General features: G+C 52.0%; 6 protein-coding genes across 6 annotated transcripts in view; 2 read left to right on the top strand and 4 right to left on the bottom strand.

Moving 5' to 3' along the window:
• Nucleotides 1–969: 969 nt before the first annotated feature.
• Nucleotides 970–2,223, top strand: MYCFIDRAFT_75208 (uncharacterized protein; the record flags this gene model as incomplete). Its single annotated transcript, XM_007922157.1, has 4 exons — nt 970–987; nt 1,039–1,078; nt 1,131–1,235; nt 1,364–2,223. The coding sequence occupies 4 exons, from the start codon at nt 970–972 to the stop codon at nt 2,221–2,223; spliced, it is 1,023 nt and encodes a 340-aa protein (XP_007920348.1).
• Nucleotides 2,224–2,469: 246 nt separating this feature from the next.
• On the bottom strand, nt 2,470–5,301 carry MYCFIDRAFT_127850 (uncharacterized protein; the record flags this gene model as incomplete). Its single annotated transcript, XM_007922631.1, has 3 exons — nt 2,470–4,734; nt 4,933–5,052; nt 5,173–5,301. 3 exons carry the CDS (start codon nt 5,299–5,301, stop codon nt 2,470–2,472), a joined length of 2,514 nt encoding a protein of 837 aa, XP_007920822.1.
• A 649-nt stretch (nt 5,302–5,950) lies between these two features.
• On the bottom strand, nt 5,951–6,721 carry MYCFIDRAFT_62380 (calcineurin A; the record flags this gene model as incomplete). The annotated part of the gene is made up of 1 exon (XM_007922040.1): nt 5,951–6,721. The coding sequence occupies one exon, from the start codon at nt 6,719–6,721 to the stop codon at nt 5,951–5,953; it is 771 nt and encodes a 256-aa protein (XP_007920231.1).
• Nucleotides 6,722–7,746: 1,025 nt separating this feature from the next.
• Nucleotides 7,747–8,698, bottom strand: MYCFIDRAFT_75205 (uncharacterized protein; the record flags this gene model as incomplete). Its single annotated transcript, XM_007922156.1, has 2 exons — nt 7,747–8,390; nt 8,440–8,698. 2 exons carry the CDS (start codon nt 8,696–8,698, stop codon nt 7,747–7,749), a joined length of 903 nt encoding a protein of 300 aa, XP_007920347.1.
• Nucleotides 8,699–9,568: 870 nt separating this feature from the next.
• On the bottom strand, nt 9,569–11,443 carry MYCFIDRAFT_28669 (uncharacterized protein; the record flags this gene model as incomplete). The annotated part of the gene is made up of 4 exons (XM_007921688.1): nt 9,569–10,094; nt 10,148–10,943; nt 10,997–11,152; nt 11,209–11,443. The coding sequence occupies 4 exons, from the start codon at nt 11,441–11,443 to the stop codon at nt 9,569–9,571; spliced, it is 1,713 nt and encodes a 570-aa protein (XP_007919879.1).
• Nucleotides 11,444–12,933: 1,490 nt separating this feature from the next.
• The window catches only part of MYCFIDRAFT_184415 (uncharacterized protein), a gene marked incomplete at both ends in the record, with an annotated part of 1,794 nt that continues 586 nt past the window's right edge, over nt 12,934–14,141 (top strand). Inside the window, 4 exons of the mRNA XM_007922630.1 lie at nt 12,934–13,111; nt 13,170–13,636; nt 13,686–13,835; nt 13,898–14,098. Coding sequence (XP_007920821.1) covers nt 12,934–13,111; nt 13,170–13,636; nt 13,686–13,835; nt 13,898–14,098 — 996 coding nt within the window. The remainder of the gene's footprint in view (nt 13,112–13,169; nt 13,637–13,685; nt 13,836–13,897; nt 14,099–14,141) is intronic.

Genomic DNA, 14,141 nt, shown 5'->3' with positions numbered 1-14,141 from the left:
ATGTCTTCCTCCTCGGCCGCAACAGTGTCCTCATCACTGTCGCTTCCAGCAGCGGCATTGCGTAGAATATCGTCTTCTGTAGAAGGCACCGGCTCTGCGGAAGTCTACTTGCGGCGGCGGCGGCGACGAAATCATTCATCTGACTGAGACTGACTCAGCTTCTCGATATTGTGCTTAGGCGGCTCTCGGTTGCGGTGCGGAGGCTTCATTGAAGACGGCGTACAGTAGAGACCAATAGACACTAGATTTCAACGACAGACTCGAGATTGGCCTCCTTCTTAACCCTGATCGACACCACGGACGACACTAGTCTGGAAGGAGCACTAGCCCACCCAGTATGCAGCAAAGTTCACAGCACAGCGATCCCAAACTTGAAACTTCCGCCACGCCATACAGTCGTAGAGCTTAAGGAATCAAGACAAGCAAGCATTGTTTGAGCAACGCAAACTTGCACGTGTGGCGCACCCTACCGATTCAGGTCGTGCGTCGACATGTTCAGGACAGGGTGCAGGAGTGTTGCACCGTGAGCCGCTTTTCAACATCAGGATTCAGGAGCGGCGATGAGCACGACACGAGCAGCAATGCATGCAGGAACCCGTAGCACTGAGCTTTTCTGAAATAATAGCGTCGAGAGCTCAAGCACAAATAATAATAATAATAATGGCAGAAGCTAAATAGAGTCTGGCGCTGGTAAAAGCCGCTGGCCCGCTGGATGTGATTTAATAAACGACGATGATCCTGCATCGTTCTGATAAATGTGACTGGCGCCGCCCAAGAAGGCACGAGCTTACACTCCTCACGCCAAAGGGAGAGGGGTGCCGCTACATATTCCTAGGGTCTCGCATTTACGAAGCCACCGACTTACTCTTTCCTCGGTGTCTTTGAACGTGATTGTGAAACCAGAGTGCGCTAGTTGTGCACAACATTCTTTCTCTGAGCAAGGAAACCGTACTGGAACAAACGAGAAACATGGCGGCCGACGCAACGGTAAGATGATCGGTAGCAGTGTCCAATCCTTCTTTCACTGACCCGTCGTAGGTCAACGCTGTTAAGATGGGTCTGGTCCATAGTGAAGCTTGTACGAAACAGAGGATGCACAAAGACACTCTTGATACATCGCTGCTGTGCAGTAAACTTCAAGAATTCAAGCGCGAACAAGACGCCTATCGGCTCCGGAAAGAAAAGAGAAACGCTGTCCGGAACGGCTATTATGTTCCACGAAGCGCTGCTACACAGTTCGTAGCCACTGCAACGTCTATGGAACCCGAACCTGGGAAGCGAAGACACTATGGAAAACATTTGCAACCGATTCAAGAACCCCAACATGCGACAGAGACCTCCCGACAAGGATCGATATCGACAGCACATGACGAAAGCCAGAAGGGTGATGCCTACGACGAGCAACCGAAGCGGGATTCGATGTTTACAGGCGAAGACAAGCCAAAAGAGGGCCACCCTGTACGCAAAAACAAAGTGATACCCAGGGGATCCAGACCGATTGCAGTCATCATCCCCGAACGAAGATCCAGTTCAACACAGCAAGAAAGTTCACCCGACAGCATCATAAAAATCGCAGCAGAGAAGGACGGAGAAGATGAAGAGGAGGAAGAAGAAGAAGAAGAGCGCGGCCGATCACGATCCCGCTACACACCAGGAGACGCAACAAAAAGAGGACAACAAACCACAATCGAAATCTTCCAACCCCCACCACCACGCCACAATACCACCACAACCACCACCACCTTCCCAATTCCAGAAACCGAACCACCCCATCGCCCAATTTCCTTCTACGCGATCCAAGACCTTCGAGCCGCGCGAAGTATTCTCGACAATGAACTCCTCCATCACCCCCACCGTTCCGACGACTCTATTACCACCACCAGCAACAACCCCGACATCACGACCCACTTTCAAAACCCGAAATTCCAATTCTCATCATCATCACCACATGATCGACCGAATTGGTCGCAGAAATCTGAAGCCGGATCGAGTGTGCGTCGTACTCTCTTCTCATCATCATCAGATCGAAGACCAGTGAAGAAAGATTCGCGATCGAATTTGGAGAAAGATGCTGCTGCTACACGCCAGCGCAGCAAGTTTTCGGGAGGAGGAGGAGGAGGAGGGGGAGGAGAGCATTTGATTGCTGATGCTGTGAAGATTATTCAGAGGCAGGAGAGGTTGAAGAAGAGGCAGAGTGTGATGGGGTTTTTTAAGAGGTTATAGAGAAGGTGGGGCATGGAGATTTGAAAGAATCTGGAACTTTTTTTTTTTTTTTGAGGAAAATGTTAATTGTATTGATAATTTCTTTCGGTACCTAGGCAGGATGATGGATCGGGCTGTTAGGAACCAGAACTGGCAAATCGTGCATTCTCGAGGATGAAAAGTCAATATGTGGAAAGAAAGTGAGGAGAAGCCTGGAAATGGATTGATGGAAGGGTAGGTATCATCATGTCCCCCCAGCCTTCGTTTCTAATCTCTATAAGCGCTTCCCTGTGCAAAAGCAGTAGCATCAAGTCCGCTACTCCCCTCAGCACCTTTCACTCCCTGCTGTTCCGTAGAGACCTCATCATCATTCGTTTCCATTTGAGCTGATGAACCTTCACTGGAATCTGCCTTCTGATTCGCACCAGCGTACTGAGCAAGAACCTCGACATCAGTTTCCCGTTGTTCTAGTATCGGTCTAGGAGGGGCCGAGCTGCTGACTTCTGGCATCTGGAATGAGGTGAATGCCGAGGTGATAGCGTTTCGCATAGTATCAAAGCTGGGAACACTTCGGGTCTCTTGGATCTGCCGCTCATCTGCTGTGGAGTCATCACTTGGAAGCGACAGCTCAGAAGGCTGCACAGCAAAGCTTGGGAGATATGCATCGGCGTCTGGCGGAGCGAGGGAGCGAGGTGTGTTCATTTCTTCATCTTTCCGCCCGAAAAGGTTGCTCCACCACCGAATCTCGACGCTCTGGCCTGGGAATAGGAGAGGATCGTCGACCTTGGGAACATAATCTGGATTGATGAACTCCCGCCTTCTTGAAAAGAAGTGTGGCCACACTGATGCAAAGCGATCTTCATTTTCAGACCTGTCCCGTTCGTTATTGAACAGGAACTCGCCATACTGGCTGGCGTAAGTCTGATAGAATAGTCGTACGAGGAAGCGCTCGTTGAATTCGAAGGCGTTGGGAAACTGGTGTTGAAGTTGAAAAATGGCGTCCAGGAATTGGTGGAAAATCGGTGCAATCTCGTCTTCCTTGATCTTGTGTTCGCGATCTTTCGCTGTACTTGTACTCGCCGGCGCGTGGAGGACTGGATTGGCAGGCGGTGAAGGTGGTCGAGAACCAGCGCCATCAAGACTGCTTCGACTATCATTTGCTTGGCCAAAGATACTGTCTCGACTTTTCTCAAACCAGTTCTTGGCCCCAGAAATCGCCTTTGACCCAAAGGTATTGATGCCTTTGGGATCCGCGCTAGTGTTTTCTTTCGATCGTGGAGGCACCACCCTTTCATTCTCAATGTCGAACCATTTTTCGCTTCCTAGAATTCCGTTTCGATGTTCGAACTTGTGGCCGAAGGAAAGGAAGTCCTTTTGAACAAGAGTCACAAAGCCCTGGAGAGTTCGATAATAGGGGTCAAGCATTACTTCTGCGATCGCGGCGACTTGCGAAGTGCGGTCCCAGCCATCCGAACAGTGCAGTAGAACGTGACTGCCGCCTAAGCCTACAGCTCTGGCGACCATCTTTGCTCCATCAAGAAGGGCTGCGATGTAACGTAGCCAACCAGATTTGCGCAAGGCCTCTTGATCTGGTCTGAGATCCGTTATGTCCGAGGTAGCGAAACTCTCCACCACCTTTTCTAGAGACTTTCTCATGACATGAATGTTTGGGATGTCAAGAAATATACGCTCCGGAAGAGAGCCGTCCGACGCGCGGTAATTGGCAACGTCCTCCATGCCACCACCTCCCGCACGATTTGCCAGAGCATTAATCTTTGGCCGGGCGTCTACTATCATGTTTCGCCTTGTGCTCCCGTATACCTTTGGTCTGGGTAGAGACTCGTGCTCGACGAATTTCTCGTCAAGTGCACTCTCACTTTGACTAAGCGACAGGCCCGCAGTGTCTTTCTCGAGTCTTCCTGTGTTTGAATCATCGACCTCGAAGGATGATTCTGGCACGTCCCTGGAAAGTCGTGGCGGTGAATCTGTGTGCGACTGATGCGATCCTGTGTGACTTGCAAAGATGGCCGAGACCAGTCTCTCATCCTGCGGATTACGTTTCCCCGTAAACCCGGGCATTGGCTGCGAGGAACGGGTTATACTGCCACCATTTGAGTGCAGGTAGGTGAGTGCGGGTATCCTGGCTTTCGATCGGAATGGGCCTCCGTACTTGAGCATATTATCGCTCACTGAGTGTGGAACGCACAGGACTTTGGGATATGTTGGGGAGAAAGAGTAGTCGGCATTGATCTCAGTAATACGCCATGCACTCCCAGGTCCCTCGACTGCTTTGCTGCCGATGCCCATGCGGGAAAATTCTCGTCGAGCTTCGTAGGCAAACTCGCCGACTGCGATTTCTTCTTGCGGTGCTTTGAAATGGAATGCGTGCAAGTCCTGCACTCGTTCCACACAGCATCGATCGCGGAGTGCATAGAAGACTTCACGTGCCATGTCATCAGCGGAGCGTTGGGCGTCATCGTAGAATATAAAAGCAAACATTTTGAAGTCCCGGCACCGTATCCGTAAACGTGTCTCCCGACTTCTGGCGTTACTCGATGCCGCGTTTCCATTGTTGGGATTTGGAGACACTGATCTTTGGGGGGAGGAATAGGGCGCCAGTCGTGCCGAGTCCGTGGAAGGTCTTGCATATGAACTGGTGCCGTACACGGGAGGAAAATCACCCCCATCGGAGCCACGGTCGTCGAGATGATTGCTTCTCTCCCGAGCTACGTTGCTCTGCGAATGGCTTGGCGAGAGCAGACAGCTGTTGATGAGCGGATAGGAGATCCATATTGTCTTTTCCCTGGGTCTGTGGTCTGGCGCCCCATGCTTGGAGGTTGAGTCACTTGACTCTCGAGCACTGGTCGCTCGTTTCGAGCTTTGAAGGGAGTCTGCTGATTCTGTCTTCTTCTCACCAGCTCCTGGCGAAGAGGCTGTGTTGTGCGCCGCTCTCTGGGCAGAAAGCTCGACCCTCTGGGCTGGAACGTAGCTGAAAGTGAGGTGGTACGCTTCAAGGCGCAACGTGCCCTGCTGCCGCTGTCCCTTCTGGATGACCGTCACGTTGCGGATTTTGAGGTGCTTTGATGCCTTGACGTCCATTGTTCCTTGCAGTTCTGTGGCGCGGTTTCGATGCTGCGTTGAAGTGCCTTGCTCAAGCGGCAGACCAACCCGATATCAATCGCAATTTCCGTTCTGCACTTAGGTGACCTGGGAGTGTGCGCTTAAGTAGAAAGACCATGGCTTCGACAGAAGCTCTAATTCAGTTGTGACTATAGTGAGCGCACGTGAATATGGAATGCCGCACCTCAGTTTTGGTGAAGCCAAGATCGACTCGGTGGCGAAAGTCGAGGCAACTGTCTTCAACTCATAGCATTCGAGGGCAAATGTAATGGTGCATTGAATAGTGCGCAGACAGATATACAGTGGACAAGGAAAGCAGTATATACTACATAATGGTTTCGCCCTCGAGTGCGGCACAGCAACAATAGAAAACATTTGCGTTTGCTATCCGATTGAGTGGGCGGGCACAGGAATTGCTGACTATAACAGGAGCAATCTTCTCGGAACCATCCTGTCGATTTGCAGCGATACGAGAACGGGCAAACCATATTCAAGCTATTTTTCATTAATCATGCATATCTGGGTGCACATATGCACTCGCAGCACGTCGCCTGTTTGCGATCCTAGGCCCTCCAAAACGCCGCGCTTTGCATTCCACCAAACCATCTTCGTTTAAAATCATGCTTCATTATTGTTCCATCAACTCAACCGGCGGTCGCGCAGTGTGTGGGAACTTCTTTTCAACTCCTTCCATCGGGCTGATAGGCATCGGGCTATCTGTAGTGTCTTCGACAGCGATGGCAGGTAGATCTGGTGAACGACCGTGCTCTTGCGGATCAAAGACCAAGGTGGAACTTCTCGACCTTCCGTTGGTGTTTGGCGATATGGGCGACTTGCCTTGCGTGTCCTCATACAGAGCCTCGTCCGCAGTTGGCTGAGCGCGAAGATTGGCAAGTGCGACAGCTAGATCCTCTGCGTGCACCTGTTTGTTTGGCGGGTCTTCATTGCGTGACTCCCAACCGACCGGAGGACTTGGGGGCGGAGAAATGAAGAACAGCTTGCCACTCTCTGGAGCTTGCAGATGTTGATCCTCAACGTTGATCTTGGTGTCCTTGCCGAAGTAGACTCGCACTCTATGTCCCAGTACTGTTTCGCCATCGAGGACTTGTCTGATATTGACGGCATCTTCAGTCGTATAGAAGCTCACTATTATGCGGCGGAAACTCTTCAAGGGCGAGAAGGTATGGATCTGTGCATGCTGGTTGATCGCTGCTCGTATGCTTTCGAGATTCGATGCCGCAAAGATTTCGAGCGACTCGAGATTGGTGATGAGAAGGGTATTGCTGGGCGGCGATGGCTTTGACAGCGGTGGTAGATCTGAAAGGTCGATGGAGAGATTTGGGGAATGTCGCCTTCCAGACGATGAAGGCGATGGTGTCGGAGATGGATGCACAGCCATAGTGGCCATCTGTTCGTTGTTGGAGACGTTGCTGGCGGGTGCTGTCGAGGGTTGTGATTGTGATGAGACTTGCTCGGGTGAATCTGCGTTGTCTGGCTGACACATAAGGAAAGTTGCGGCCTACCGCTTGCTTTTGAAGAGATTGACAGGCGCTGCGCCTCTGGGAATGTGCCCACGGATGTCGCGGCGAAGGCACCGCAGCAAGACAGATGGTCAGGATGTCTTGGCGAGAAGAGGTGCTCTGGACTCAACATCGTCGACACAGCCTCAAAGCAAAGACGCCAAGCCAAGCTTGATCTTGGACAAGCGCGGACCCCATTCCGCTCGGCTCACGCCGCGTGACCCCGCTCTGGCCGAAACATGCACGTATACGCGTTGACAGAGTCCACCTCCGACCGAACTACGACCAAGATTCTCCTCGGGCGTGTGTATGCCATGGCGGAGCTTGGACGGGCGCCGCTCTCGGCATTTCCAGTGCAGTCCCACACGAGAGTAGAGTACGATCATGTAATACGCCGTTCCCATCTTCTTGAGCACTGTCAAACCACGGTCCATGGTCACTATCTGGTGCAAAGAGGGTCGTGCCAAACATCCTGGTTTCCAATTGTTCCACAAGCAGGATTCAAGTCCACCGGCCCATATTGGATGGGGTTGCAACATTGACGCAAAATGGAACAGATACACGCCTTGCGCCACATGAAAAGATGTGTGATTGTCAGTACGAGGACCGTAATTTCCAGGCACCTTTCATTGCATTGCATTGCCGCCCGTATTCCGCCACTCTGACTGCGGCATCGTCAAACAAACGAGCAAGTGTGCCCGATCGCCCCCTTCTAACGCCCGAGGTATCTCCAAGACATGACAACTGTCTACCCAGACGTACCAAACCATGAACACCGAATGGTATCTCAAGAAGTATTTGCGAGAAAGTTCCAAGTGCCAGCTCGTATGCAGAAACGTCTTCGCCTGAAGACAGAACAGACCCCCCAGCGCCATGCAAAAAGTCCCAAAATGCAAAACCCAGCTTATACTGGCTCCACGCCTCCGAATGGTCCACTCTCGTGCAGATCTTGTACCAGCTCTTCAACATTGCTAAGATACTGCCCCAGCATCATTTGCTTGTCTTCAGTCGATCTGGCATCCATGTCCTCGTCATCGTCCATGTCCATAGCATCTCCTGAATGTGTTCGAGCATGACATGCGAGAGCAGTGAAACTCTTGATCTCCGTTCCCCGCTGCAAGACGGCAGTATTGGGTGCACTCGCGCTCGTGAACGCCTGTGAGAGTGCCGCTTCCGGCATGAGATAGAAGTACAAAAACTCGAGGGAGCGCATCTTCACCTCCTTCGTGGTGGACCGACTCTTGAAGAGGCTCGTCACGGTGAGCAAGCCATCGATCGATTCAAAGGTTCGAGTGTTTCGGGGCATGTCGAGCAGAGCGGCGACCAGAACGAGGAGCGTTTGAGACTGGATTTTGGGAGGATTCATCGAGTCGAGCAGATCGAGGAGGAGGTTCATGTGGCTCTCGCGGCTGAAGAGACACTTCGATGGTGGATGCAGCATGAGGATGCCTTGCAACAGGTCTAGTGCTTGCAGAATGAGGAGGTCGGTCTCTGATGGGTTTCCCATGCCCATGAGTGTTTCAAGTGTCTGAACGAGCCTGGAAGCCACTGCGTCGCATTAGAGTCGTCTCTGAGGATGGTGCTGGGCTGGGCTTACCATTCCACTGAAAGCCTTCCTGTAATCGAAAGAACTCTCGAAACGCCGGATCGTGTCGCAGCTCGCCCAACTGCTTTGTGACATTTGGTTTGCGGTCAAGCTCCAACGCGGAGGATTTCCTCTTATGCGGCGACCGCGAGCTGGCTTTCGATAGGCATATCTGTGCTAGAAGACCCTCGATCTGTCGGAGGCCTTTGCGAATCTTGTGGCCGTCTCTTGATGATATGTTATCGAACGAGAGCGAGAGCAGCGACTCCATCCTGCTGTACGTCGGCTAGGTTCATGGAGTGGATTCGTAGGGACAGTGAGGCTCTGCAATTCATGCAGCTAAGTGTTTAGACATGGTCGATCGCGGTTGTCACTGCAGCAACGCCCGCACTGCGACGATGAAAGGGATCAATCTGATGCCGAGCGCGCTGCCTTCCCCAAATGGGAGTGGCGTGGCAACCGCTGGTATGGCCACTTCTCCAATGCCACACAAGTCGAGGCTCGAGTCTGGCATCAGCCGCACCATGAAAGGCATTAGAATATCAGGATCGGTCGCGCTGTGTTTGCCCGAACCAGCACTGCGAATTCTCTATGACTTAGTGGCTCATCACTGGCAGGCCATCATGATCAACAAAAGTATTCGGCAGCCTGCGCTTCAGCTGTGCACATACTGTCAGGGGCCAGCGTGCTGATTTCCAAGGTGGGCGACAGGCGGTGCTTGAGGTTGCTGTGCCGATGCCGTGATGCGTGGACGCTGCGTCGAAGTTCAGCACAAATGAGACGCCGCCTTCAGGGCTAGAATAAGCAAGACACGAGTACATGTGCGAACATGTTTCGTCGCCAGTACAGATCATGAATCTTCAACAACAAACAACTCACGACGACGCGAGTCTGACAAGGAATCGACCAAACGCACTTCCATCATGCGGCAGATGCGTTCGTCTAAGCAAAACATGTGGTGGGTATCGTGATATACAGTGTAGCTCTTCACTTCAGCGATTATTGAGAATCTCAAGCTTAGTTATGCGACTCTTTAAGCTCTCGGGATACCTTTCAAGGTGACATATACGCCTGACGCAGTAGAGCCAAAGCCACCAACTCCCTATCTATCGCAGTCGCCAGCGCAATTACTATAGCTTCCTCAAGCCGTGGCCGCGACTGTGGCGTGTTGGACCTTGAAGTAGTCATTCGCAGGATCCATAGAATCTACGCGACAAGGCACCGCCGAAGCTTTTTCCGACTCCGTTGCTTTGGAGATGAAGGCGGCGCGCGCGGTCCTGTCTTCAAGGTCGGTTTTCTTCCAGTTCTGAAGGATCTCGTCTCGTCGGCTGTCGCTTCGTGGTTCGAAAGCCATTTCGAAAGGGTCGGGTTTGACGATGAGGAGCGAATTGCTCTTGTCGAGCGGAGGGTTTATTTCAATGCCGTTGCTGTCGAGTTTCTTCTTGAGATTGTAGCCCCAAAGAAGACCTCCGCATGCAACCAAAGTCTCATCGCGCGTCACGGATTGACCAAGACATTGTCTTTGACCGTATCCAAAAGAGCTCATGCCCATGATTGTGGGGTATTGGGTCAACGGTTCTTTAAATGTGGGCCAGCCAGCTTCGAGCCATCGCTCTGGTCTGTAGGCTTCTGGATCTGGGTATTTCTCGGGGTTGCGCATGAATGCGCTGGATCATGATGTCAGTGAACTAATTTCGCAGATCTGTGGGCGCCTACTCACAAATCAAGAGGCAGGATACGGGCGCCCTTGGGAATTAGCCAACCCTCATAGAAGTCGTCCGCCTCTGCTTCGTGCGCAACGCCAGTTGGGACGTTCGGTCGCCAGCGCATTGTCTCCTTGATGCAAGCGCGAAGGACTGGCAGATTTGGCATATCCGAGATGTCGGGCATCTGTCCTTTGCAAACCTCGTCGATCTCTCTCTGGCACTTTCGCTGCCATTCGGGGTGGTAGACCATAGCAAGCAAAAAGTAGTACAACGGTCCTGCGACAGTGAAGACGCCGACGAGTGCCATCATGCCAATCGCAGAAGATGCTTCGTAGTCGCCGGACAGGCCTCCAGTCTTTCCATTCTGAAGACCTTCGAGGTACGTTCGCGTGAAGGACGGGCGAGCAAGACCTTTGGCAAGCTTCGTTCGGACGTTAACAAGGTTGTCCATCCACCATCGCTGCTGCTCATCGTGTCTCTTGCGTTCCGTTCTCTTCCAAGGATTGATTGTTTCTGGTAGGTAGTCCCAGAGAGGTGTGATGACGTTGGTGATCGGTCCTGCTGGGCTCATCTGCGTGAGCAAGCCCCAAGCGCTGGGAGTCATGGCCTCTGAAAGACTGTCATCGTCCCATGTCAGTTGGCACATGACCTTAGAAGCCATGTCTTCGAGTTGAAAGCCGAAGTTGTCCGGGTCGTCTAGGAGTCGCTTGAGCCAGCGCTTGGTCTCGTGATTCATGATTCCGTAATAACGAGCGTTAGTTGCTTCGGTCAAGTAAGAATGTGTGAACTTCCGCTGGCGAGCCCAGTACTCTAACAAGTGATATTAGTGGACGAGCCGATCGAGGCGTTGTCGTTTTGCGCACCATTCTTGCCCATCAAGGGTAAATACTCCATCGTTCCAGTTGTGCTTTTTGAATCGAAGAGTGACTTCATCTCAGGCCGATCGGAGAAGACCTTTGCGCGTTTGACGAGAAGGTCTTCTGCGATCTTCTCGTCGCTGATGATAATGAAGGTCGCGCCTGTCATACCTTAGCGACCTGGCAGAGGAAAGGGATCGGTATTCTAGATATTGTACCTAACATCTTCGTGCGGTAGATAGGTCCATATTGGTCAGCCCATTCTTTGAACTTGAGCCACATCAGTTGGATGGGCAGATCGTGAATTCGGCCAATCCATGGCACAAGAGCAGGTCCAGGTGGCTCAGATGCCTTTGTCTTCCAAGGATGTGATGACCGGGCTGCATTCAGCAGACTGAAGAACGCAAAGCCTATAAAAGCAACGAGTGCAGCAACAATCGTTAGAGTCTGCATCTCTGCGGACGATGTAAGAAAGAAAAACGAGACGGCTCTCGAGAGTTGATAAGAAAGCAGGAAACCTGAGTGGTGTATTCGAGTACGCAGACTGGATTCAGGCAGACCTATCGCGAGGCACCAATAATTTCAGTGATGTCCTCGAGGTTTCCTCCCTCACAGTAGATAACCCGCACAAATGGCGCATCAGAGGCCGTGTGACTGGTTCCTGGGCATCGGATCATGCCCATCGTTTGCGAGCCGCGCTCTTCAACTCGTTCATGCACATACTTCGGGATGCTTAGTGGATTGCACGTCCATATCCAAGGCAAGGCGTCGTTGAGGCGACAATGAGGACTGCAGATCCTAAGTCGATGCGTAATCGATGTGCAAGTCTGCTGTGAACCATTGGCGTTTCAACCTTAGCTTGGCAGCGGACAGTTGGAGACCCGTTGCGATATGTTCTTGACTCAAGAGCGATGGTCAAGCTTTAAGGGAGGCAGTAGTGAATACTGGTCTCTTGACCAGCGTGTGCTTGACCTCGAGAAGCATTGGCTTGCCTGGCAGATTTCTCAAGATAGAGTGTAATTGATCACTGCCATAATTGCCACTATGTCCTCTGTTGACGGTAGGGAGAGACTTCAGAGCAAAGCATTGTAGGAGAATAATAGATTCTCCACGCCTCGTTGGGCTAGCGTGCTGCCCGCGAGATCTAACCTGCAGCAAAGACAGAGCGTTTCAGGTTAGCATGATCATCACATAGCCACAACGATGTCTTGGGGAAACGGGCCAAGCAGCCCAGATTGCAGGCCTGAGACTTCAACACGCTGTGTGAGTCGCCAACCAGGGCGTCGGCCTGCCCCTTGCATCTTGGTAATGGGCAGGATCCGCCGCTGCTAATAGTCCATGTAGTAGTGTGAGCCTCTTGCGGCGACGGTAGAGTTCTATGACGAATAGACTTCCTACCGCGGGCCGCAAGTCCTGGTCGATGCGGCAGAGAGCCGAACAGGACTGACCGAGGCGGCGGAATGCATGCGAGAGGGGTGTGATAGGTGACGCCCGGGAGCATTTGATATCTGTTGAGGTCATAGATCCATCGCCGTGTGACAAGACGATGCAGTGGTGTGGTCGCAATAGGCTTGTCTTGCCCTGGAGGCGATATCAAACTCAGAAATGTGGAGAAGCGGACCTGGTCCCGACGTCGTGTAACGCGCGATCCTATTGGCGTGAGATCTCGCAGATCTCGTAGTCCTGCTTGGCCTTGCTCGGCGCGGCCCCATTTTAGCCTGTGCCAATGATGTACGACCTGCTGTTAGATGAAATGGCTGACACAAGAACCGTGGAAGTCAAGCTCCCACAGCCTCTTCGGACATCGATGCTCGAGTCGACGAGCAGAAGCGCCTTTCCTGCTTGATCGTCATGACGCGATGAAGAGGAGACCCGGACGTCATAGTATATACCCAAAACCCACAACTTGCTGATAACAGCATTCCCATCGACAACACCTCAACATGGCAGTACTACAGGAAGGACTGGAGCCAAGACCAGTCGGTTCATACCCTAAGACAGGTATTGATGTTCTTATCGTTGGTACTGGTCTGGCTGGATTGACAGCTGCGATTGAATGCATTCGGAAAGGCCACAATGTCCGAGTGCTGGAGAGAAATGCAACAATCAATACTCAAGGAGGCACGTAATCCGTCTTATCACATTGCAGATGCATTTGAGAACTGACATGTAGATTTAGATATGTATTTCATGGGACTTTCGGCAACCAAATTCTTCAAGCACTGGCCTGAGATGAAGGCCGAGTACGATTCGATAGGCATCCACAATGCCTGGATTGAGACCTTCAAGCACAGCGGCGAGCGCATGATCCCACCTCTCTCAGTTGCTGAACGACTAAGAGATGCTGGCCTTGACCCAAAGACGCCTCCAGGAACGTTCCAGATGCGACCACTAATCTACCGCATGTTCGTTCGACAAGTGGAGAAGCTTGGAATTGACATCGAGTTCAATCGACGAGTGGTTGACTATTTCGAGGATGAAAAGACTGGCAAGGGAGGCTGTGTTACAGATGATGGCAAACGATACGAAGCCGATGTGGTGATTGCTGCAGATGGAGTTGGGTCCAAGAGCCAGAAGCTTGTTGGTGGTCAAGTGCGTGCGAGGTCATCTGGTCGAGCGATGTGGAGAGCAGCATTTCCCATCGAGGTTGGTACAGCATAATGCCAGGGAGTGTCTCCATGCTGACTATTTCTAGAATCTTGAAAAGAACCCCGAAGTCAAGGACTTCTTCAAGATGGTTGGACCAGATGGTGACTGCCCATGTGTTCGCACTTTCCTGGGACCAGGTACATATGCTCTGACTTTGACAAGGCCAGACACCATGATCTGGATCATCAATCATAATGTCAGTAGATTAGAGCCATCTCATACCTCGCCTCAAAACCCAAACCAACTGATAATCTCCAGGCCACCGGCTCATCAGCCGAGAACTGGAACAACACAATCGACTACCAAGAAGTGCTCGACGAAATGGACAAGGGAGTCGGCTCCAAGCCCTGGGCAAATATCTTCAAAGAACTCATCAAAACCACGCCTCCCAAAACAATCGTCAACTTCGAATTATTATGGCGCGATCCTCAACCCAGCTGGACATCTCCCCACGCCCGCGTAATCCAAATCGGCGACAGCGCCCACTCCTACCTCCCCGCAA

The sequence above is a fragment of the Pseudocercospora fijiensis genome, assembly GCF_000340215.1.
Source record: "Pseudocercospora fijiensis CIRAD86 unplaced genomic scaffold MYCFIscaffold_1, whole genome shotgun sequence".
NCBI classification, from domain to species: domain Eukaryota; kingdom Fungi; phylum Ascomycota; class Dothideomycetes; order Mycosphaerellales; family Mycosphaerellaceae; genus Pseudocercospora; species Pseudocercospora fijiensis.
The sequence above is the reverse complement of the archived record's forward strand: the minus strand, read 5'-3'. Positions and strand labels throughout refer to the sequence as shown.